General features: G+C 42.4%; 1 protein-coding gene, 3 non-coding genes and 1 pseudogene across 5 annotated transcripts in view; 3 read left to right on the forward strand and 2 right to left on the reverse strand.

Moving 5' to 3' along the window:
• The window catches only part of Snx6 (sorting nexin 6), a 60496-nt gene extending 55545 nt beyond the window's left edge, over window positions 1–4951 (forward strand). For both annotated transcript variants that reach the window (XM_078050227.1, XM_078050226.1), the window contains exon 14: window positions 3244–4951. In XM_078050227.1, coding sequence (XP_077906353.1) covers window positions 3244–3297 — 54 coding nt within the window. In that variant the 3' untranslated portion in view covers window positions 3298–4951. The remainder of the gene's footprint in view (window positions 1–3243) is intronic.
• A 3167-nt stretch (window positions 4952–8118) lies between these two features.
• Window positions 8119–8282, reverse strand: LOC120886939 (U1 spliceosomal RNA). The gene has a single exon (XR_005730124.1). It is a non-coding gene; the product is annotated as a U1 spliceosomal RNA (small nuclear RNA).
• A 4842-nt stretch (window positions 8283–13124) lies between these two features.
• LOC144378227 (U1 spliceosomal RNA) lies at window positions 13125–13288 on the forward strand. Its single transcript, XR_013439935.1, has one exon. It is a non-coding gene; the product is annotated as a U1 spliceosomal RNA (small nuclear RNA).
• Window positions 13289–20050: 6762 nt separating this feature from the next.
• On the reverse strand, window positions 20051–20214 carry LOC120886950 (U1 spliceosomal RNA). Its single transcript, XR_005730135.1, has one exon. It is a non-coding gene; the product is annotated as a U1 spliceosomal RNA (small nuclear RNA).
• LOC144377846 (torsin-1A pseudogene) lies at window positions 20064–25724 on the forward strand (annotated as a pseudogene).
• The last annotated feature ends 355 nt before the right edge of the window (window positions 25725–26079 follow it).

Genomic DNA, 26079 nt, shown 5'->3' on the forward strand with positions numbered 1-26079 from the left:
ATGGTAATTCAGTACATATACACAATGTAAAATAATGAAATCAGTTGTAAGTATTTCCATTTCTCCAACATTAATCCTTTTTATGTATTGGAAATTTTCATACTCTACTGGTTTTGAAATATAGTTTATTTATTTTATGGTTCAGGGATTTGAACCTGGGGGTACTTTACCATTGAGCTATATCCCCAGCCCTCTTTTTATTTTTTATTTTGAGAAAAGGGTCTCACTAAATTGCCTACTGTGGCCTCAATCTTAGGATCATTCTGCATCAGCCTCCTGGGTAGCTGGTATTGTAGGCATGGACCTCCTCATCTTGCTGTTGTAGATTAAACAAACACTAGTTACCCTACTGTGCTAAAGAAAAACCAGAAGTAATTCTGCCACTCTGTTTTGATGCCCTTTATGGAACTTGTTCTGTCCATCTTTTATCCCTGCCCTTCCCAGTTGAACAATTCCATTGTAGAATCCACATAAATTGTTTTGAAAATACTAGATATTAATAAAATGTACAGTAAAGGTGGTTGGAAACTACTTTGGATTTCATTTATTATAGTTATGCCTTGCCACATGATTGAAATCCAGTTATAACGGCAAGCTAGATTAGATCTCTTGTATTCTTTATTTTAAAAAGAATTTATTTTTTAGTTGTAGTTGGACAAAATACATTTTTTTTAAAATTTTTATGTGATGCTGAGGATCAAACCCAGGGCCTCACATGTGCTAGGCAGCACTCTACCCCTGAGCCACAACCCCAGTCCCAGATCACTTGTGTTCTTGAACATAGTCTTATTGTTCCCCGCACTGGAGATCTAACCCAGGCTAAGCACATGCTTCCCTGCTGAACTATACCCCCCAGCTTCTCCACTGACATTTTTGAAGAGTACAGGACTATTTGTAGAATACCCCTGTTTTAGTTAGCTTTTTCACTGCTGTGACAAAAATAACTAATAAGAACAATTTTAGAGGAGGAAAGTTTATTTAGGGCTCACCCCTAACCTAACTTTTAAAAAAAATTGGGGAACTAGGGTTGTGGCTCAGAGGTAGAGCACTTGCCTACCATGTGTGAGACACTGGGCTTGATCCTCAGCACCACATAAAAATAAAATAAAGATATTGTGTCCACCTGTAACTAAAAAATAAATACAAAAAAAACCAAAACCCTTTTATACCAGGGATTGAACCCAAGAGTGCTTAACCATTGAGTCATATCCCCAGTACCAACCCACCCCCCACCCCCCCAAAGAAAGATACTTTATACTTTGTAGTTATGAGGGAGGTATTCTGTGGAGAGAAGTACTTTGGGACTATATAAATATCCCATAACCAGTACTTTTCAGTATAACTTTGTATAGTAATAGCAGTGTTCTAGAATCAGCATTGTCCAATATGATGACCACTGATCACTTTTAGCTGTCAGACACTTAAGATATGGGTAGTGCTGCTGCAGAACTGAGTTTTTAATTTCATTTAATTTTAATTGATGAGAAATAGTTACTTATGGCTAGTAACTATAGTATTGACAGTGTATTTCCACATTGCTTTTAGGATCCATTGATTAAAGCTAGGTGCTACACTGTAATCCCAGCAACTTGGGAGGCTGATGTAGGAAGTTCAAGGCCAGTCTGGACAACTTAGTGAGACCCTGTATCAAAAATATGAGAAGGGGGCTGGGGATGTGGCTCAAGCGGTAGCGTGCTCGCCTGGCATGCGTGCGGCCCGGGTTCAATCCTCAGCACCACATACAAAGATGTTGTGTCCTCCGAAAACTAAATAAAATAAATATTTTTTTTTTAATTTTTTAAAAAAATATGAGAAGGGTAGGGGATGTAGCTCCGTGATAAAGTGCCTCTGGGTTCAATCCCTAGTACTCATTCACCCCCACAAAAGTGTCTGGGGATGTAGCTCAGTGGTAGAATACCCTGAGTTCAATCCCCAGTATTATGTCCCACCTACCCCACCCCACCCCCCACTAAAAAAATAATGATTCTTGCCTGAATCACTTTTTTTTATGATAGTTGCCAAATGTCGATTTCCTTCCTCCTTTTGGGGGTGTGTGGGGGGGTACTAGGAATTAAATCTAGAGGCCCTTTACCACTGAGCCATATCCCTACCCCTTTTTTAAAATTTTGAGATAGGGTCTCATTAAGTTGTCAAGGCTATTCTTGAATTTATGAGCCTCAGCTTCCAGAATCACTGGGATTATAGGCATATGCCAACATGCCCTACTTCTTTTATTTTTTTTAGTACTGGGGATTGAACTCAGGGGTGTTGTAGCACTTAGCTACATCCCTAGTCCTTCTTTTTGCTTTGTATTTTGAGAAAAGGTCTCATTAAGTTCCTGAGAGTCTCACTGAGTTGCTGAGGCTGGCCTTGAATTTGGGATCCTCTTGCCTCAGCCTCCTAAGTCTCAAGGATTGCAGTGTCCAGCTTTTTTTTTTTTTTTTTTTTTTTTGATGGGGCTGGGGAGCAAATCCAGGACCTCACACATACTAAGCAAATGCAGGTACACAAATGGTTGTGTTTTTGTTTTTGTTTTTAATTCCATCATCATTCTTCCATTGACTGTCTTCTGTAAGGAAGAGTTGTCCCTTATTATCTATAAATTTGGATGCAAGGGGCTGGGGATGTGACTCAAGCGGTAGCGCGCTTGCCTGGCATGCGTGCCGCCCGGGTTCGATCCTCAGCACCACATACAAAGAAAGATGTTGTGTCCGCCGAAACTAAAAAATGAATATTAAAAAGAATTCTCTCCCTCTCTCTCTCTCTTTAAAAAAAAAAATTTTTTTTTGGATGCAAGTTCATTGGTTCTACCCAGGGGTATGCAGGTACAAGGGATAATTTTCTAGAATACTTTTTTAAGTGGTCTGTGTTTCCAAAAATTGTACATTTATGCTAATGTATATATAGCTAAAGGAAGCAATAAAACCTGTCGTAAAATTAGGAGTCAAGTTCAATAATTAAACTTAGACACAAAAGGCATATTTTATCCTTATTAGAACATGTCAGATAATCCAAACCATTAATATTGGTCTAGATAGAAATTTATTGAAGTATCTGGGTTTTTTTTTTTTTTTTTTTGGTCTTTAAACCTTTATTTGACTGTAATGAATGGCTGTTTGCAAAATTCTGGAATCTTAACAAATTTTAAATGGTTTGGTTTCTAATCGTGTATATTTTCAGTAAGATGTTTTCAAACTGTTTTGAATTAAAGACATTGATAACTTATTTTTTCTTTCTTTTTAGGGTAACCTCCAGTTACTGCAGAACTGCCTGGCAGTGTTAAATGGAGACACATAAGCCACATTCTACTTCCTATTAAAAAGGGCTGCCTTCCTTTAAATCTTATTTTTGTTTTCTTAATGATGTTAAAGCATTTATGCTCACTGAAAACAAAACAGCTGACAAAGTGCATCTACTCTTCTTTTTCTGGGAAATAGTGGAGCAGCGCTGTGCACCCGCAATGCCCATCTGTGTGATGTGAGGCTGCACTCTGCTCCTCTAGACAGTGATCTGTCATCGTACACTCGTCCTACTCAGAAGCCCAAAGTTCGGTCTTTATTTTTAAGTAGCCTCTATAACTGTGTTTACTTTATAAATAGTATTCCTTATGGCTGCCAATCTTATTTACCTTTAAATAATTTCTGAAGTTTAACCTTTTTAAAATACATTGTTCAAACAAGATAAAGATTGCCTTTCTGAATTTTTTTTTAAATTTCATTTTTAAAAAGCATTGTATACTTTATTTCATTCATTCTTGTAAAGCATCTTAATCAAACTTACGTTTAATTAATCAACATAAAAGGTTTGGGCCAGACTTTATGTAATCTTTAGAAGTATGATTTCTGAAGAAAAGCAAATGCATTTGTATGTTTGCCTTAAACTTGTAGACTAAACCAATTATTGTAAAATAACCAGCGATAACAGTTATAGTTTTTAACTTTGTGGTCATGGTATCACTCTAAAATTTTGGAGTAGTTCTAATAAATCTACTCCGATATTATGCTTTACAATGCAGGTCTTGATTTCTCCTTTTCCCCCCTATTTCTTTTAAAATGGCATATTGAACCAGGTTCACTAATCCCTTTAGAAAAGAATGAACTGCTCACCCATGTGCACTTCACAGGTGGAACTGGGCAAAGGCAGGAGAGGAGCAGCATACAGTCTATTTTTATGGATTCCGTCCCTAACTCAGCCAGTTAACCATGAGATGTATGCTATTGAGCCACTTGGTAGTTATGCCAGTATATAGATTGATGTGTAGAAGGGGAAAAGTCTGCTATAAGGACAGTTCTTGCGTGTGAAGAAAAGGGACTATTTGGGATGAAAGTTGGTGTGCATATAGGATACTAATTGTGAGTAGTTACATTACAAATATTATTGGCCTTTCTAATGTGAATGAACATTATTGTCATTTCTACTTTAAAGTTAGATTGAGTGGTTGGACTTTTCCACTGTCTTTTTCTAACTTCAGGCATTTGAGCTGGTCACCCCTTGAATGGGTTCCTGATTTGTTTACATTTCCCCAAATGGTTCTGAAGATTGCCTGGTCACCTGGTCTCTGTCTTATTGCAGTCACGATTCCAGCCTTTCTCAGCAGCATGTTCTCTTGCCTCACTCATGTACTGGTTAATGTTTTGTCTTTTTAATTGACATGTTCCCCAATGCCATTTGAACTGTTGGTTTTTCTGTTGTTGGCTGAGAGAGCTATGTACTTTGTCCTTCATGTAACCTTCATTGGTAAGAATATGCCCATGCAGTTTCCACCAGTGGTGGGATGTTGGGACCTAGCTTCTGGATTCAGCTGTGGTCCTTCCCCAGAAGCCCTGTGGTCTCAAGCAAGTTTGAGCAGGTTGCTAGACGTCTGCCTCTGTTCTCTACTATAAAGGACATATTGACCTACCTCACAGGGGTGTTGTGAGGATTAATAAATGTTGGTACCTTACTTTGGAAATGTGAAGATGCTGTATAAATGCTAAGAAATAGAAAGTACAGGGCCAAGAGCTAGACAATGTTTTACCTACCTATCAGATATTCTTTCTTTGAGGAGGATGTAGAATGGAGTACCTCCCTTGACCCCTGATGATTTTTGTTGTGTTTTGTTATGGTACTAGAGGTTGAACCCAGGGCCTGGAGCATGCTAAGCAAGCATTATACCACTGAGCTACATCCCCAACTGCCCTCTCCTTGTTTTTAAATTTTCAGTCAGGGTCTTGCTGCCCATGCTGGCCTTAAACTTGGGATCCTCCAACTTTAGCCTCCTGAGTAGCTAGGATCAGTGGTGTGTATTACTACACCAAGCAAATAAATTATCTTGTATTGTGTGGGCCACCCACATCCCTGCAGGCAATGGGACTGAACCCAGAGCCTGTACATGCTAGTCAACTGCTTTACCAGTTTACCACACTCCTGGTTTACATTTTTAGAGTGCTTGTAGGGATCAAGATAAACAGTAAGGAGTTAGCATTAGATTGTGTGCTGGGAGCGGGGAGAGTGCTTAATCTATACATACTATGCAAGGCCTTCTCACAAACCTTCAAATAAGGTAGAGAATGTATATTACTCCATCGTGGGTATACTAAAGAGAGATTTTTTTGTGCTCTCAGAACAAACATTTTTTTCAAAGCTCAGCCAACCTGGGTTCTTTGAGGAGGATGTAAAATGGAGTATGTCCCAGTTGAGTTGAAGCATTCATTTTAACATTTAGTGACGGTCTTGTACCTAGGAGATACAAAGGTGAAGTGGGAAGACAAGGCTACGCAGAGAGAAGGTGCTGTGTGGACAATTACTGTACACAGTTACTATTCTAAGATGGTTCCTTGGGAGCCAAGAAGCACCTTGTGGGCTATAGGGCCTCTCAGGTGATGATTATGTATTCTTAAGGGGCAGGAGGAAGAGAAGTCTAAGCAATGGGAGAAGCTTGATGAATCAACTATGGTGTGGAACCTGGGAGTTTAGGAAGAAAAGTTTATGCAGTGCAGGTGTAGACGGCTGGAACTGAAATTACAGAAGATACTGGATTGGTTCCTTTGACCAGTGAGGGTAAAAGCCTGAGTGAGATGTCTGTACTTAGAGAATTTTGTACGATATTCCTAATGTTTTATAGTAAGTAGCTATAGATGTTGAGCTCAAACTGATCTTTCTAAAATGTGGAATGAATTAGGAGAATAAGTAGTTGGTTTAAAAAGAAAAACTGCTGTAAACTGGCACACTCTTGTAATCCAAGCTACTTGGGAGGCTAAGGCAGGAGGATCACAAGTTTGAGGCTAGCCTCAGAAATTTAGAGAAAATTAACCTAAAAAGGCTGGCGATGCAGCTCAGAGGCAGACCTTTTGGGTTTAATCCCCAGTACCACAAAACAAAATTACTAGGGAACAGGGAAGGATTGGGGATTTAAAATAAGGGAGTGAAATCTCACTTGAATCTTTCTTACCTTATGTTGTTTCTGGATAGAAAAGGGAACATGTTTCCCCACACCCATCCTTTCCCCTCACCCACCCACACCCATCCTTTCCCCTTAAAATGACCTATAAATATTGGAGGCTGGCAAGAATATAACCTCGACTACAGGTATTTAAAACAAGAAGTTTAGGCAGAAATTCTCTTGCCCAGAAAGTCAACGACAGCAGTTTGGGACTGTTGCAGCTGTTCAGATCATTCAGCATTCCCCAAGGCTGCTCTGCCATGTCAGGTGTCAACTCTGTGGCATGATTAACTTGAGGGTACCAAGTACACCTTTAAGCCAGACTCCGACTTGCAGATAAGATCTGGGTGGGAGGAAAGACTTTGCTGGAAAGAGGCTTGGTCTTTTTAATTCCCTGCAGAAGCCTCACGGTGGTGCCCAGCTGTAATCCTGTGACCCTGAAGGGTGAGACAAGGACAGTTTGGCCAACTTGGTGAAACCTTGGAAAGAAAGAAAGGAGGCAAGGAAGAGAGACAAAGAAACGGGGGGATGGGGCGGATAGCCAATTCACTGGATACTCTGCAGAAACTGCAAGATTCATCAGGACGAGTCCAGTCAACTTGCCACCGACAATGAAAAAGACATAACTCAAATGGGGCCAGGGTTATGGCTCAGTGGCAGAGCGCTTGCATGAGGCACTGGGTTCAATCCCCCGCATCACATAAAAACAAAGGTATTGTGTCCAACTAAAAATGTTTTTTAAAAAATACATAACTCAGAGATAAATAGAAGTAGACGGAAGCCATCTGCACAATAGATGCAGAAGAAAGTGCCATTTAGACAAGGATGAACAGGAATATGACTAAGAAATGGTTACCCATAGATTAAAGGAATTGGGAAGGTAAAAACAAAAGAAAGTCCCATGTTAATGTTGCCCCCACCCATCCTGCTCAAAGGCAGAAAGATTCTCTCGTTCCGGCTTTCCGTGGAAGGCGTTCCCCAGTCCACTGAAGAAAAGACAAGTCCCGTATTCTTTGGCTGATCGCCAGGGGAGTGGGATGACGCCGTGCCAGGCCTCGCCGAACACCCACCCCGCTGCCAACCAGCCCAGCACCCGCCTGCTTCTGGGAAAGCAAGGACTTCACCCCAACGGGGGCAGCAGCTCCTCTGAACTCGACCTCCCAGGAGGACTAAGCCACAGAGTCGGCTACCCTAAATCCTAGCAGCGTCCGTTCACTGCTTGGATGACCACGGCTGCCTTCATTTACTCGTCCTTGGGTACCGAAGATTGAACCTCAGGGGTACTCAGCCGCTGAGCCCCAGCCGTACTTCGCATTTTACTTGGAGACAGGCTCTCACTGAGTTGCTTAGCGCCTCGTCACATTGCTGAGGCAACCTTTGAACTCGCAATCCTCCTGTGTCAGCCTCCCAAGGAACTGGGATTACAGGCGGGTGTCCCACGGCCTGTTTCGGGACTAAGCTTAACGCCCTCGACAAGCCGCTGCCACCAGAAGGCGCACGCGGGGTGGGAAAAACAAGCCCGCACCGCTACCTTGAAAAACAACTCGGGGGGAGAAAAAAATAATAAAGCCCGAACTTACAGACAGGCCACAGTGTGACGCTACTTGAGAAGAAAACCGCGAGCAGGAAGACAAAGTAAAACAGCGCTAGTGCCGCCACTAAGAACCACGGAGTCTACTCTTAAGACCAAGCATAACCAGGGGAGAGCGCGAACGCAGTCCCCCACTACCACAAATTATGCAGTCGAGTTTCCCACATTTGGGGAAATCGCAGGGGTCAGCACATCCGGAGTGCAATGGATAAGCCTCGCCCTGGGAAAACCACCTTCGTGATCATGGTATCTCCCCTGCCAGGTAAGTATGAGTTGCTAGCCAACCCTCGACCCACACCCTGGCGCCAGCCTCACTTTGAACTCACGGTCATCTCCCCCACGCGGCCTCTCCACCTTCCCGCCCTCATGTGGCCCCCTCTATGTTCTCGCCGCTCGGAAAAAAGTCATCACGGACAATGCGGATAATGCTCACCCGGGACATGGGGGTCCAGGAGGAGCGGGACCAGCAGCCTCAGCGCGCGTGCTCATCTACATGCGCCACGCCCTTATGCTGACGTCCACGGAACTCTGGTCTAATCCCCTTTCCGACGTCCCGCCTACCAAAGCGGGAAGAGAAGAGTGCTGGTGTGTGTGGTGTGTGGAAAAGAGCTGTGTGCGGTGCGGACTTAATTTTTTCCTCTCCCGTACAGGATTTTGTTTTGTTTTGTTTTGTTTGGGTGGCACCAGGGATTTAACCGAGGTGCTTTTTGCCGCCGAGCTACATTCGCAGACCTTTATTTTGTCTTTGTTTTATTTTATTTTGTGGGACGGTTACTGGGGATTGAATTCGGGCACTCAGCCACTGAGCCACATACACCCCCAATCCTTTTGTGGTTTTTTTTGTTTTGTTTTGTTTGTATTTCATGTAGAGCCTGGGTCTCACTGAGTTGCTCTGGCGCCTTGCTCTTGCCAGACTGGCTTTGAACTCAGGATCACTTGTCCAGTGATGGACGCTTTCCTTGACATGTTATCCAAGTTTTCTTTCACTGCTACAGTTTAGGTAGCTATATAGTCCCCAAGAAAAAAGTAATTAATGGGGATTAAAACAATGTCATGTTGGTGACAAAACTCTGATACTAGTGTTTAACTTTTTTCCTCCCTAAGGTTTTTTTTTAAACCAGGGATCTCAGGGGCACTGACCACTGTGACCACTGAGCCACATCCCCAGCCCTATTTTGTATTTTGTTTAGATATAGGGTCTCACTGAATTGCTTAGTGCCTTGCTGTTGCTGAGGCTGGCTTTGAACTGGCGATCTTCCTGTCTCAGCCTCCAAAACAAATGGGATCACAGGCGTTGGATACCATGCCCAGCTCCCCCAGGTTTTTAAAATAATTTTTATTTTTTAAAAGTTAATATGTGCATTACAGAAAAAATAAAAACACAAGCAAAGAATAAAGTTATCCAGTCACAAGGAGCTTAGTTGGGCGTGTCTCTCCAGGTTGTGTGTATACAAACAATATCCCATTTTGTGTGCATCCTGTCTTCCCACACATCATGAATATTCCCCAATACAAAAATCCCAAAGCTCCATGAGTATTTTTGATAACAAGAATACTACACCGACTCAATTTGTTATCCTTTCTTGAGGACAAAAATTTCACTGAAGACAGAAATGGCAATAGGCCTCTAGATAGATAAATTGGCAGAGTTACAACTAAAATAATGCATTCCCTTAATGATCAATTTAAAATGAGTCAAAGCAACAGAATATACCAAGCTTATTTCATTACCACAGTTCCACTACTAATATATTAGCAAGAATACATGTTCCCAGTGAATTAAGTATTCCTAAAATTCAGCCAGAAGGTGCATACACATTCACATCAAAATGCAAATCATGAGGCTGAGATGTGGCTCAAGTGCACGCACTCTCCTGATGTGCATGAGGCACTGGGTTTGATTCTCAGCACCATATAAAAATGAAATAAAGATATTGTGTCCACCTAAAACTGAAAAACAAATATTTAAAAAAATGCAAATCATTCAGCACTTGTCCTATCTTTCCCTATGTGCTTCCCTGTGCCGCTCTGCTACCAGCCTAATGAACAAGTTCCTATATGCACTGCCCAGAGATTAAAGCAATTCCTGTACAAAATTCATCTTTTCTATTAATTATAACAAAAAGATATTTACAAATTGGCTAATTCACTAGCTCTACTTTTTGTAATTCACTGTCACCTCAGAACATCTAGAAAGCTTAGATGTTGTGAAATAAAGGATGAACTTTGTACACAATAAACACAAGTACTTTACCAAAAATGCACATATAGATCTATGATTATAATCTAAACCTCTCTTCCAGATATAGAGATGCTAGCAAAAAACACTCCCCCTCACCCTTCCTCTTCTCTCTTTTCAACATTACAGTGACTAAATTCAGGACTACCCCTAGCTTCAAGATGTGGATTAATAGGGGTCATTCCCAGAAGACAGTTCTTCCTAAAAACTAACAAAAGGATATTTATATAGGGATTATTTTTCTACTTCTAACAGACTTTGGGCATTAGGACTTACCTTTTAATGCCCAGCAATATTAACTAAAATGCACATATAACAATGGCTAGACAATCTTATCTAATCTAAGGGGTACAGATTGCTTCTGTATACATACTCTCTCCTTTTCCCACCCACCACCCAGTGAACCTTCTCCAAGACATCAAGTTCAACATTCCATTCCCCTAAATGGCAACCATTCCTATGCAATGACAAAAAAATACTTAAAGGGCATTACTTTTACACTGCCCTTTTAGGATGTACTGTGCACTTTTAAACATCTAGAAATATTAGATGTTTCCAACAAGGACTTAAGTTTCCAACTATGCAAACAGTAGCACTGAATAAACTGCAACACTTACTTAACAAAGGCTACACTTTGAAGAAAAACCCCCTTTTTTTAAAGCTAGAATTTGAAAGTGTCTTCCAAACACTTCCCTAGAACTCTTCCCCTTCTAGTCTCCTATCAACCCAGGGGCCAGGTATCTTCATCTGAAATGCTTAGAGATGACTTTAACAATTTCATTTCCTAAGTGGTTTTAAGAACAGTCTTTCCTATGAATTTAACACAAAGTGAACTCAATGTATTAGTTTACTAACTCTACTTTTTTTTTATTGGTTGTTCAAAACATTACAAAGATTGCAGAATCACATCGGTTACACATCCACATTTTTACATAATGCCATATTAGTAACTGTTGTATTCTGCTACTTTTCCTATCCTTTACTATGCCCCACTAACTCTACTTTTGTCATACACTGGCAAACATCTAGATAGACTAGATGTAAATTAGAACTCATTTGTCATTCATATACACTATTTACACAGCATAGGAAAACAAAACTCACAGACATAAGAGACAATGGTCAATTTTGCTTCACAGAAACTACATTGGTAGAAAGCCCTTTTAATTTTCTTTTCCTTCTTCCTTCTTGAACCACCACAGAAATAATAGGTACTGCTCAGAGAAATGTTTTGATCATTCCATTTTTTTTTAATATTTATTTTTTAGTTCTCGGCGGACACAACATCTTTGTTGGTACATGTTGCTGAGGATGGAACCCAGGCCGCACGCATGCCAGACAAGCGCGCAACCGCCTGAGCCACATTCCCAGCCCTGATCATTCCATTTCTAAAAGACAGTTATTTCATTATGAATTTTAACAAAAATATAACTACAAAATGTTTTATTTACTCCCTCTACTTTTAACATACTTTGTGCACTTGAAATCATCTAGAAGGACTAGATGTTTCAAATCAAAACTTAAGTTTGTAGTATTCAACTTTTTACCTTTGCCTCTGACTTTTCCTGAAGGAGACACTAAACTGGTCGGTTTACTGCAACCATAGTAAGCCCAACTGGTAGGCAGGAGAGGCGGGAGGTCCTGAATTCACAGACTGCTTGCACCTGGCCCTACCCCATCTGCCCCATTCCAAGAGTCCTGTGCATTTGGGGAGGAGAGGTGTCGAAAGGTATCTTACAAATCTTCCTTGGTAGGGAATTAGACACTCTTTCAGGCTACTCCCAATCTCTAGATTTCTCTCCTGCCCTGTTTTGTTCTACAGCACCAACCAGCCACAGACTCACAGTACTTAAATCATTTTGTTCATATCTGGGGAGGAGGTGCTTTAACCTCCACTTATTTCTAGAACTAAATTCCTTTTGTGGCGACTGGGAGCGGATGCAAGTTCCAGGCTACAGCAACTTAGAGGAGCCCTCAGCAATTTGGTGAGATTCTGTCTCAAAATAAAAATAAAACAAAATAAAGGGCTGAGAGGCAGCTCAGCGGCAAAGGGGGGGGGGAGGTTAAACACTAGTTTGAGTTCTAGCATGACATTGTTTTAATCCCCATTAATTACTTTTTTCTTGGGGACTATATAGCTACCTAAACTGTAGCAGTGAAAGAAAACTTGGATAACATGTCAAGGAAAGCGTCCATCACTGGACAAGTGATCCTGAGTTCAAAGCCAGTCTGGCAAGAGCAAGGCGCCAGAGCAACTCAGTGAGACCCAGGCTCTACATGAAATACAAACAAAACAAAACAAAAAAAAACCACAAAAGGATTGGGGGTGTATGTGGCTCAGTGGCTGAGTGCCCGAATTCAATCCCCAGTAACCGTCCCACAAAATAAAATAAAACAAAGACAAAATAAAGGTCTGCGAATGTAGCTCGGCGGCAAAAAGCACCTCGGTTAAATCCCTGGTGCCACCCAAACAAAACAAAACAAAACAAAATCCTGTACGGGAGAGGAAAAAATTAAGTCCGCACCGCACACAGCTCTTTTCCACACACCACACACACCAGCACTCTTCTCTTCCCGCTTTGGTAGGCGGGACGTCGGAAAGGGGATTAGACCAGAGTTCCGTGGACGTCAGCATAAGGGCGTGGCGCATGTAGATGAGCACGCGCGCTGAGGCTGCTGGTCCCGCTCCTCCTGGACCCCCATGTCCCGGGTGAGCATTATCCGCATTGTCCGTGATGACTTTTTTCCGAGCGGCGAGAACATAGAGGGGGCCACATGAGGGCGGGAAGGTGGAGAGGCCGCGTGGGGGAGATGACCGTGAGTTCAAAGTGAGGCTGGCGCCAGGGTGTGGGTCGAGGGTTGGCTAGCAACTCATACTTACCTGGCAGGGGAGATACCATGATCACGAAGGTGGTTTTCCCAGGGCGAGGCTTATCCATTGCACTCCGGATGTGCTGACCCCTGCGATTTCCCCAAATGTGGGAAACTCGACTGCATAATTTGTGGTAGTGGGGGACTGCGTTCGCGCTCTCCCCTGGTTATGCTTGGTCTTAAGAGTAGACTCCGTGGTTCTTAGTGGCGGCACTAGCGCTGTTTTACTTTGTCTTCCTGCTCGCGGTTTTCTTCTCAAGTAGCGTCACACTGTGGCCTGTCTGTAAGTTCGGGCTTTATTATTTTTTTCTCCCCCCGAGTTGTTTTTCAAGGTAGCGGTGCGGGCTTGTTTTTCCCACCCCGCGTGCGCCTTCTGGTGGCAGCGGCTTGTCGAGGGCGTTAAGCTTAGTCCCGAAACAGGCCGTGGGACACCCGCCTGTAATCCCAGTTCCTTGGGAGGCTGACACAGGAGGATTGCGAGTTCAAAGGTTGCCTCAGCAATGTGACGAGGCGCTAAGCAACTCAGTGAGAGCCTGTCTCCAAGTAAAATGCGAAGTACGGCTGGGGCTCAGCGGCTGAGTACCCCTGAGGTTCAATCTTCGGTACCCAAGGACGAGTAAATGAAGGCAGCCGTGGTCATCCAAGCAGTGAACGGACGCTGCTAGGATTTAGGGTAGCCGACTCTGTGGCTTAGTCCTCCTGGGAGGTCGAGTTCAGAGGAGCTGCTGCCCCCGTTGGGGTGAAGTCCTTGCTTTCCCAGAAGCAGGCGGGTGCTGGGCTGGTTGGCAGCGGGGTGGGTGTTCGGCGAGGCCTGGCACGGCGTCATCCCACTCCCCTGGCGATCAGCCAAAGAATACGGGACTTGTCTTTTCTTCAGTGGACTGGGGAACGCCTTCCACGGAAAGCCGGAACGAGAGAATCTTTCTGCCTTTCAACATGTTTCCAGAAAGAAATGAGAGAATTATGAATGGTGGGAACACCCTTCTAGATCCTTTTAGAAAAAAAAGAATTTCCCTTCTCTAGAAAAACTGTGTTCAATAAGGGGTGGCGCACAAATCTGGGGAAGGCTAACTTGCTACTCTAGATATATTCAGTATCAAATTAGCAGCCAGCTTTCAAGAAATTTAGAAGACACAGTTTCAAACGTGCCATGCCCAGAATGTGATGGTGAGCAAAGCTTTTAATGGATAAATGGCTGCAAAGTGAGACCAAAGGCAGGAAATACAGATGTAGATTTAATTAGCTTGTGCTACATTGGCTTGGGGAATGGACAATCCCTGTTCTGAGTTTTCTTGGCGCCTGTCAGAGGGGGTTGAATTGTTTCTGTTTTCCATTCAGCATGAAGAAATTACTCTTAAATTTTTAGAGGGGCCTTTAAATTTCAGTCTGATAATTTATCTTTTTGGGTGCTGGATATTTGAACCCAGGGTCTATACATCCTAAGTACTAGCTCTACCACTGAGGTACTTCATCTGCCCAGTAATTTGTTACTTTCTTTCCTCTGAGGTGTTAAATTTTAACAGCTAAATAAAAGCTGGGCATGGATTTAGTGTACAACAATTGCCTGGCAGGATTCCTACTGAGCAGCAAGCAAAACAAAGAAGCAAACCAAAAAACCCAGCTAAATAAGCCTCTTGAGAGTTTTACAACCTTGAAACTTTTTTTGAGGGCATTAAAGCTCTCTCTGCCTTTTGCAGTGGTGCATACATGTAATCCCAGCAACTCTAGAGGCTGAAGCAGGAGGATCACAGGCTTCAGACCAATCTCATCAACTTGATGAGACCCCATTTCAAAATAAAAAGGGATGGGATACAGCCTAATGGTATAGAGTTCCTGAGTTCAATCCCCAGTACCAAATATACGTACATATCCATACATAAAATAAAACCTCCCTCTTTGAGATGTGAATATCAAAGAAGGCAAAACGTTGCCCTATATCCCTAGGCATTTAACTAAACTGCTGGCTCTCAGTTGCAACTACCTACTTGTCATGAAGATGTGAGTTTTAAATTTTTTTCTTTTTTATAAAGGCATTATTTTTCCCTTTTGAAACAGGGTCTTACTATATTGTTGCGCAGGTTGGTCTTGTCCTCCTGTGTCAGCCTCCCAAGTAGCTGGGACTAAGGCACAGGCCACTTGCCCCTGGGTTCTGACTGGTGTCTTCATGAGAAAAGAGGCAAAGGTAGTGGTACACACAGTTCAAGCTACTTGAGGAGGCTGGGGCAGAATTGAGAGTTAGAGGGCAGGGTACATAATCAACAATATTTTTGCCTCCAAAAAAGAAATGGAAAAGGAGAGAGAAGGAAGGAAGAAAGTAAGTTCAGATACCAGGGATGTTGTGCTCACATGGAAATAAGGCCTTTGAGGAAATGAGAGTCTGTCAAGAGCCATAGTGAGCTGTGTATGGACTACATCAGTTTTGCAGCCTAGTGAATAGGAACATCTGGTATTTGGGAACTTCCCGTGACAGTCTAACAGGGTAAGATGGCCCAAATACATGTGAATTTCTATTCAGCTCTGCCTGGTCCTACAACAGCACCAAAGATGGGGAGATGGGTGTGACCTGCCAAAATGCCAATCAACCTGCTGACTACAAGATGAAACAAAACTTCACCCCTGAAACCTTTATTCCTGCCTTTGATGGTCCCTCTTAAATAAAACCACAAGAGCCATTTTTTTAATTGTTCAGCCCCAGCTCCTATGTGGGCTGGATCTATCAGAGTTTCTGCTTTAAAACTAGTTTTCTGACTCTGTTTTGTTTTTTGTTTTTTTTTTTTTTTTTTAAGAGAGTGAGAGAGGAGAGAGAGAGAGAATTTTTAATATTTATTTTTTGGTTCTCGGCGGACACAACATCTTTGTTGGTATGTGGTGCTGAGGATCACCCGGGCCGCACTCATGCCAGACGAGCGCGCTACCGCTTGAGCCACATCCCCAGCCCGACTCTGTGTCTTTTGTTCTTTACTAATTATTTCTGACTTATTTTCTTCTGTGGCTTACACCCTTCCGGGCAGGAAGAAGGACCACCTGCAAGGCGCTGGCAGCCTCCCCATAAGTGTCCATCTCAAAGCCAAGAAGAGAGGCACCAGGAGAAATCAAACTTATCAGTACCTTAATCTTGGATTTCCAGCTTCCAGAACTGGGAGAAAACAAATTTGTTGTTTAAGCCTCCCAGTCTGTTGGATAGTTATGGCAGCCAGGGCTTGCCTGTGATATCCTTTACAGTCTGGTTTAGTGCTTTTTTTTTTTTTTTTTTTTTTTTTTTTTTTTTTTTTTTTTAAAGAGAGAGTGAGAGAGGAGAGAGAGAGAGAGAGAGAATTTTTAATATTTATTTTTTAGTTCTCGGCAGACACAACATCTTTGTTGGTATGTGGTGCTGAGGATCGAACCCGGGCCGCACGCATGCCAGGTGAGCGCGCTACCGCTTGAGCCAGATCCCCGGCCCATGGTTTAGTGCTTTTTAAGTACATAGGAAAATTTATCTCCCCAAATATTCTGGTGACCAGAATGGAATGGTTCTAGCAGTTCCTGATTTGCGTGGGTCAGCTAATAATCTTGTGGACACACAAAACAAATAAGAGAACCTGAAGAATTAAAAAGTAGCACTTACATTTCTCCCCTCATTTGGAATACTAACAGAGGAACCACTTTCTCCAAAATTGAGATATTATTGAGTAAGCACAAATAATATTTGCTCTAAAATCCCCAACAGGATCACTATCAGCTTTGAAAGGAGAAAATATAGGAGGCTAGAAATGTTAGAAAGTCTCTCTTAAATGGGTAATATATCTCTCATGTTTGGGCAAACATGAGAATCCAGTCCTACAGTGGTCTGAGTTCCTTTGATATGGATAATGTATTTGTAGGGATTTTTAGATGGGCTGAACAAGTGGATTCCTGATATAGGATGAGTATCACTCTTAAGATTAAAGTTAAAAGTGATCTGGAATAAACAGAGGAACAATTGAGAAAAGTTGAAGAGGAAATGTGAGAACTACACAATGTCTCTTTCACAGGATCACTTTCCTCTTCTCTGCTGTCCCTAATCTCTCTGATCCTCCAGCATCTCTTTATCTCTCTACCGCAAATCAGCTCCTGAAAGAGGATGAGGGACAATTTTTAGCAAATAATACATTACCTACCTGCACTGTTTGGGGACCCGTGTTTATATGCCTCCTAGAGAAAGAGGCTCCCAGAATGTTATGTTTTCTTAAAGAAAAAAGGTAAATGGTATTTGACTTTAGAGAACAATAATATTATTTAGAGAAATATAATCAACAAGTTACCAAAAGAATAAGTCATAGTCAGGTGTAAAACTCTAATCCTTTGTTGAAAATTCAATCTGAAAGACTAAAACTGATTATAAAATAATTAGAAAGATATGGGGCTGGGGATGTGGCTCAAGCAGTAGCGTGTTCGCCTGGCATGCATGCGACCCAGGTTCGATCCTCAGCCCCACATACAAACAAAGATATTGTATCTGCCGAAAACTAAACAATAAATACTAAAATTTAAAAAAAAAAAAAGAAAGATAGATAATTTCAAATAGATAATTTAAAAGCATTAAATCATCTTTTTTCCACTGTGACTGAATACCTAAGGAAAATAACTTAGAGGAAGACTGATTTATTTTGGTTCAATTTCAGAGGTCTCATTCCATGTTTGGCTAGCCCCATTGTTCTGGGCCTGAAGTGAGATGACCATGGTGGAAGGAAATGGTGGAGGAGAGATGCTGAGGTCATAACGACTAAGAAGGAAGGAGAGAAGAAGGTGGGGCAGGGGAGAGAAAGAAAAGCCAGGGAAGCCAGGGACAAGTTATAGTCCTCGAGGGCATGTCACCAAGGGCCCACTCCTTGAACTAGGCCTCACCTCCTATAGTTTCGGTCACTTCTCAATAATGCCATCAAATGATTAATCCAGGGCTGGGGATGTGGCTCAAGCGGTAGCTCGCTCGCCTGGCATGCGTGCACCCTGGGTTCGATCCTCAGCACCACATACCAACAAAGATGTTGTGTCCGCTGAGAACTAAAAAATAAATATTAAAAATTCTCTCTCTCTCTTTCTCTCTCTCTCTCTCCTCTCTCACTCTCTCTTTAAAAAAAAAAATGATTAATCCACGGATGAGGTCAGCATCTTTATGATCCAGTCACTTCCCAAAAGCCCTACCTTTGAACATTGTTGCATTGGTGACAAAGCCTTAACACAATAGCCTTTGGGCGGAGGGCATTCCAAATCCACTTATAAAGATGTTGACCACTTTATTGATTTACATAGGATCTTAGAGAACTAAATATGTTATTAAGTTACTGTAGTTCCTAAGACTGAAATTATTCTGAACTCTGAATTTAATTGTTGTCTGCAAGATTTTTGTCTATAGTAGGCCCGTTTTGTTTTTCTTTTCCTTTAGTGGCTGAATCTAAATTCTTGTCTACCTTCACTTATGGCAAAATTTTGTATTTATGGCAAAAGATTTCAGTATTCTTACTTTTCCCCTGTTATTCATAGGAGAATCATTGTTTTTTTCCCACCACAGAGATCTATATTCAAGGTGTATAGGATCTGATATTATCTGAGAGCAATGTAAATCTGATACTTTGGCTTTGTCAAAATTTCTTGTTTGGAGGCAAATAGACCTTTGTGTACATTGCAATATTGCTAATTTGAAGTAAAATGTTTAGAGCTGTGTTGTCACTTCAAGGCCATAAAGTGTTAAATCTAATTTTTTCAGATAAAAGTGACTGCTATAAAACAAACAGGCTAGAGGTTTAGCTCAGTGGTGAACCTCATGCTCCAACACCCTCCTGGTAATGGGGGAGGGGACTGAAATCAACTTAGAAAATTTTGGAACTAATAAGGTATTATAGATAGTGGATCTTGGCTTTTGCAGAGCATGAAAAAACTGACAAGATTTTAGCAAATATCCAGATCCTCAGGTTTGGAACCTAGAATCTGAGGCTTTTGAAAATTTAAAATCAACTTCTTCATTTTGGTGATGCCAAATTTTGAGTTTTTCATAGTAACAAAACCTGCTGCCCTCGGGCTGGGAATGTGGCTCAGGCGGTAGCGCGCTTGTCTGGCATGCGTGAGGCCCGGGTTCGATCCTCAGCACCACGTACCAACAAAGATGGTTGTGTCCGCCAAGAACTAAAAAATAAATATTAAAAACTCTCTCTCCTCTCTCACTCTCTCTTAAAAACAAAACAAAACAAAAAACCCTGCTGCACATGGAATCTTAACTCAAAAACTGGGATTAGGGCTGGGCTGTATATTGTTTAGCGTGATTTGAGACCCTGGAATTCAATTCCCAGCACTGCTAATTTTAAAAGTTTTAGGATTAGGCGAGACCAGTGGCATATTTCTCAGTTCTGGATGCCATGCTCCTGAGAGAGCCTAAATACCTCTAAACGATAGAACCAACCATTGAAAATATTTTAGGTCACTTACTAGCTATTAAAGTGAAATAGCAGTTGGGTATATGCTGCTTCATTTGAAACAGCAGAGCAGAAAAACTACCACCCATCGTACACCCACACACACAGGTGGCCAGCTGCTTATTGAGTGGCTTTCCTTTTCGTGTTTCTGCCGACAATGCATAAACATCTCCAATCGCTGACTTATCTGCAGTAAGGCCATATCTTCTCGGTTTTGGTAACAATTTGTTACTGAAACCCAGCCCATAACTTTCCGTAAAAACACGTTTTAGGACTGGGAAGTAGCAACATGAGAAAAAATAAGAAGCTCCTAAGAGTCACAATACAGACGGAAAAAAAAAAAAAAACGATTTCAACACCGAGCATTTTCTCTACAAAAAAGGGCCTAGTGCAAACGTCTATATACAGCGAAAATTTTGGTACCGTAAGCAACACTAACAGCACTTAGAAAACTAAGGAACCTTAGTGTTGAACCAATTCTTTCATTTAACCAGTAAAAACAGGGGAGAGCGCGAACGCAGTCCCCCACTACCACAAATTATGCAGTCGAGTTTCCCGCATTTGGGGAAATCGCAGGGGTCAGCACATCCGGAGTGCAATGGATAAGCCTCGCCCTGGGAAAACCACCTTCGTGATCATGGTATCTCCCCTGCCAGGTAAGTATGAGTTGCTCTTCGCTTCTCGACCTACAGCCTTGAATCCGCCCCACTTTAAAGTCATGGTCAACTCTCTCATGAAGTCTTCGCACGCTTATACTCTTAGATTTCCTTGCAGTATACCTGCTTCTCGGAAAACAACCTAAATATAATTTAGACAAGGCCTCCATAGGATGTAGAGGTCCTGGATGAGCGGGACCAGCAGCCTCTGCGAGTATGTCATCTACATATACCACGCCTTTGTGGTGACGTATTCGGAACTCCTGTCTTCCGCTCCCCGACACCCCGCCTACTAAGGCAGCTCGGGTAGAGCAGCGTCTTTCGCTTTGCTGCACACAGCTCAGTCCCTGAGGGATCCACTACTTTGGCGGGTACTTGCTCGGGTCTAGGTCTCACCTTCCTTTTCAGCAAAAAGGAAACTGCAGTCCGTTCAGTTTTCGCCTGCCGGACAGCCCTCACTTAAACATTGAGTACTAAGATTTCCCCATCCAACTTAACAAGAAGTTGTTTTGCGGTGGCATCTTTCTTAGTAGGTCTATCATAAATAACTTGAACAGACATAGCAACTAAACCCAGTAAAACCTCAAAGAAAAAGATAAAACCAAGAGTTTAACCTTGAAAAAATAAACCAGGATAAAATACAAACTTCTTCCACTATGCAAATCGTGCAGTAGCTGAACACATAATACTAAACAGCGTTTTAAAACATTTGAGAAGCCCAGCGCAGTAGCACTTGCCTGTAATCCCAACCACTCAGAAGGCTGCCTAAGCCAGGAGTATAGCAAGGTCAAGGCCAGCCTCAATAATTTAGTGCAATTCTGTCTTAAAATAAAAAATAAAAAGGACCGGGGATGTAGTTCAGTGGTAGAGCACTCCCTGGTTCAATTCCCAGGACCAAAAAATGAATAAAATTAACAAAACCACTTGAGGGAGTATAGCCTAGGTCCGAGGCAGACAAGGACGGAGGTTGTGTCCTGGCAGCTGGTCCTGGCTCCCAGGTCTGGCAGCATAGAAGGGTCCTATTTAGGATCTGGTGGCCTCAGAAGTCACGCTTGAGACCCGGACTTCTAAGGTGAAGAAAATGCTCGAACAGCAGGCCCTCTGAAGAGTGGAAGGGCAATGGATTGGAAAACTTCGACATGGGGAGAAGAAAGGTGATTTAAAAGAAAGAACCTTCAAGACATTATGTTTCTTTTTTGTAGCATTCTGGAAATGTGAGAACAAGTTGGCGACATCTTTCCGCTGGAACCATTGCTCATCAAGTTTGCTGAGAAGCTAATGATTTTATTACAGAAAGCTACATCGACATGTACAGTGTCCAGGTGCAGTGGGGCATGCCTTTAGTCCCAGTCACCTTGGAGGCTGAGGAGGGAGGATCGCATGAGCCCATGAATTGGAGACCATCTGTGCAACAGAAATTGGAGAATGAAATTGAAAAGCCCAAAACTTGTTCATGGAAAAAAATGGATTTAAGTAAGTCTGCGGCACCATTTTCTGGGAACTGGCCTTTGGTGATGGTCTTCTGAACTTCTCTTGGCTTTCTTGCATCAGGGCCCTATTTGCTATTGTGTCTTATCCTTTGCATTTTGGGTCGTCATCTCATTTGGGTAGAGCACATCCTTCTGTAGCTTCCTTAGCAATGAGTGTGAGGGAGGTAAATTTTTGTGTTGTTTTGTATATATAATGTCTAAGTTGATATAGAAGTCTAAAGTTTTCTACATATGCTTTGATTTTGTTTTGTTAAACATTATAGTTTCTGCTGTCGGGATTCTTTCACACATGGAGTTCAGAGGGAGGCAGTTCTAGGGCTGGTTCGGTCTCCCAATAGTGTCATGAGGACATAAACTTCCCTCTTCTGTGAGCTCCTCTATCTTCATCCTGTCAACCTGAAGACCAGGGTTTTAGGCTTTAGCTTTTAAAGTTTCTATTCAAAAGTCAGGCAAGGAAGAAACAATTACCTCTACAGTTTGAAGGGAAAAGTCTGCAGAATATGCCACACAAATTTTGGGAATGCTACCTAGAATTTGATTTTCATTTCCATTTTGTCCAAGAGGTGTCATTGACTTTCTGATTTCTCCACCGCTGTACTGAAACTTCTATTTTGGGATTTAAATGTTTAATTTTATTCTTGACATATGAATATTCTTGACATGAATATTCTTCTTTCATACAACTTATTTAAAGATTGAACTATTCTATATATATATTTTTTCAACCAACAGATTTCATTAGGGGGCTGCCAGAAGAGGAAGAAAAGGAGAGGCAAAGAGCAGAGAGAAGAGAGGAAGAGGAAGAGGTCAGAGAGCAGAGGGGAAGAGGGCAGAGACAGTGACCTTGCAAGCTTCCGCTTAGGAAAGGTTGCGTAGGCTACGTGGAGGGTGTCGCACGGGGATTGGTTGAGAGAACTTTTGAATTTGGCTTGGCATTCTTGGAGAGGAGGGGGAGGGGTAAGGGATTCCAAGATGTTCTTGCAAGATAGAAACTTAACTTCAGCGGGGAGTGTCACCCACACACCCAACATTCCTCCCTTTTTGTTTTATGTTGGGAGCAGGGTGACAAGATCCACAAGATCATCTATTTCCTGCTGGAGAGGGACGAGTGTGAAGGAAGGGAGGCTGGTCAGGGTGCGGGGACAAGAGAAGCATAGCTGTGAAGGCCAGGGCCCTGAAGATGTGAATTTCCTTGCGGCTGAAATCGATGAAAGTTCCTCGAAGCCACAGGTCATGGATAGTCTCTCTCCAACCCTTGTCCCTGCAAATGGGGGGAATCAGCCTGTCCTGTTGGAGGGCCTCCACGAACTCCAAGAACCAGGTGTGCTGCATGAGCCTGAAAACACCAAAGATACCGATTTGTAGGCTGATGGTGGATTTGAAGGAGGCGAAGGAGAAAATGGGCACTGGTTAGTCTCCGCTCACGTGGTGATCTCTGGTGGGATGGGAGTCCTGCTTCAAAGCAGGGGAGTTCCATCCTAGTCCTGGCACCAATGAAAGGTGAGCGACTCACCTCAGACAGAGATTCAACCAAGAGATTTTACTGGGGGGCTGCCCAAAGAGGAAGAAAGGAGAGGTAGAGCAGAGAGAGGAGAGGAAGAAGAGGAAGAGAGCAGAGAGGAAGAGGGCAGAGAGCTGAACATGTTCTATATTCTTGAAGTAATAAATTCATGGTGTCTAAAAAAAAAAAAAGCATTTGAGGATGGGGGAAGTAACTCAGTGGTAGACTGCTTTCCTAGCATGTATGAGGTCCTGGGTTCAAACCCCAGCACCATACACACAAAGCACAAACAACAGCAGAAAAACACACTCTTGAAAGATTTTAAATGTATTGTTATGTTTTATTTGTGTTTTTTTTTTTTTTTTGGTGGTGCTGGGGGGAATTGAACTCAGGGCCTTGTGCATCCAAGGCAAGCACTCTACCAACTGTGCTATATCCCCAGCCCTATTGTTATGCTTTATAGTCAATCCATGCTACCTGAAAAATTCATTTTAATCTGTTCAACCTTTATTTTGTATTTAGATGGTGAGTCATCCACAAGTCATCTTTAGCCAGTAAAGGGAACATTTTTATATCTTTACTACTCCTCCCATTGAGAGGTAGAGTCTTCTTGAATCTGGGCTGGCCTTGACCAACAGAATGTGACAGAAGTAATACCCAGCAACTTCTGAGGCTAGGTCAGACGGAGCGAACAGCTTCCACCTGGGATCCATCTTGCAGACTTGAACTGCCAAGTAAGAAGGCTGGCTGCTCTGAGGCTGCATGTTGTAAGAAAACCCAAGGCTTTGTGGAGAAAAATGCAGGTCCAGAGTTTCAGTCCTCACCTGGCAGTCTGTACATTGAGGAGCAGAGTAATCTGCCAAAATTGTAAGTTAGTGATTATCATAAATTATTTGTCTCAAAGCCTTCATGTTTTGAATGTGTGTGTGTGTGTGTGTGTGTGTGTGTGTGTGTGTATGTGTATGTTTTGTAGCAATAGAGAAATGGAACAGAGACAAACAGTGAGCCAACAAACAATATGAAATAGAAGTGGATAGAAATAGACTAAGGAATAGAGAAGATGAGTTAGAAAGATTGCAGTTAAAGGCTTAAATTGTTTATTTATATATTTATTTATTGGTACTGGGGATTGAAACTAGGGTGCTTTTAATTTAATTTAATGTTTTTGTTTTTATTTTATTTTATTTTTGGTACTGGTATTGAACCTAGAGGCCCTCTACCACTGAGCAATGCCTCTGGCCCACTTAATTTTGAGATAGAGTCTTGCTAAGTTGCCCAGGCTGGCTGGCTTTGAACTTGTGATTATCCAGCCCCAGCCTCCTGAATTTTTGGAATTGCTGGTCAGTGGCACCACACTCATCATGAGGGCTAAAATTTTAGACAAGAAGGTGAGGAAGTCTCATTGTTTTTTTACTAGGTAGAGGGTCATGGGAGGTCCTCCAAAAGGAAGTTGGATCTCAACTCAGGCTGTGATTTTCCTTGTCATTGGCACAACAAGGACTTTAGGTCTGGGTCAAATTGAGGCACAGGCTAATGTAGGCATGGCATGGGTCTGGATTTGAAGCTAGGCCTGGCTGTGCTGGTCTTGCTGCTGCTGCTGCTGCTTCCATGGTTGTATGGGCACTGGAACCATCAGCCTGGGTCTGGCCCTGGCTGGCATGCTCACTGGTGCCTCTACTGCCTTTTCACCTAGTGCTAAGGCCAAAAGTGGAGCCTCAGCCTGGAGGCACTGCAGAAGGATCTGGATAACAAGCTTTTTGGATAGCATCTTGTGCAGAAAGTCATCTTAAACAATTCCTAAGCAATCCGAGGCCCAAGAAACCTCTCATGCCCTCCCTGCATGGGTGGACAGGCATGGGCAAGAATTTTATCAGCAAGATCATCTTGGAGAATATTTACGAGGGCAGTCTGAACAGTGACTATGTTCACCTGTTTGTGGCCATATTGCATTTCCTTCATGCCTCAAATATCACCCTGTATAAGGATCAGTTACAGTGTGGATTCAAGGCAACGAGAACTCCTGTGTGAGGTTCATCTTCATCTTCGATGAGATGGACAAGATGCACTCTAGCCTCATAGATGCCATCAAGTCTATTCTGGACTATCACCACATGGTGGATGAGGTCTCCTACCAGAAAGCCATCTTCCTATTCCTCAGGTGAGCAATGCTGGAGCACAGAGGATCACAGGGAAGAATTCACGCTCAAGGACATGGAGCATGCCTTGTCCATAGTAGTCTTCAGTAAATGGAACAGTGGTTTCTGGCACAGCAGTTTAATTGACCAAAACCTAATTGATTATTTTGTCCTCTTCCTCCTCCTGGAATACAAACATCTGAAAATGTGCATCAGGGTTGAGATGCAAACCAAGGGTTAGAAATTGATGAGGACATTATAAACAGAGAGTGGCTGAAGAGATGACATTTTTTTCCCCAAGGAAGAGAGTTCGCTGACAAGGGCTACTGATTAACCCAGCCTAATACCATTTTAAGATTGTTTTATTATAAATTACTGCAATTTCTAAACTTGCTTGGAATGCCTACTCATGCCTTGAACTCACCCATGCCTAGCTTTTCTTGACCAGATAACAACCCTCTACACACACACACCAAAACAAAACAAAACAAAAAACATGAAGGCTTTGAGACAAATAATTTATGACAATCACCAACTTGCAATTTTGGCAGAGATTACTCTGCTCCCTACTGTACATAAGGGTATAGGCGCCTCATAAATTCTGGTGTTGGGATCTAAATTTACTCTCTAACTTGAAATGTTGAACCATCTAGACCATTAACCTACTATCTGCCTTTGTATTATGCTTGTTAAAATCCTGTTATCTGTAAATTCTCAAGACACTCCCCCTTTTGCAACTTTTTGTGT

Source organism: Ictidomys tridecemlineatus, chromosome 5 (assembly GCF_052094955.1).
Source record: "Ictidomys tridecemlineatus isolate mIctTri1 chromosome 5, mIctTri1.hap1, whole genome shotgun sequence".
Taxonomy (NCBI): Eukaryota; Metazoa; Chordata; class Mammalia; order Rodentia; family Sciuridae; genus Ictidomys; species Ictidomys tridecemlineatus.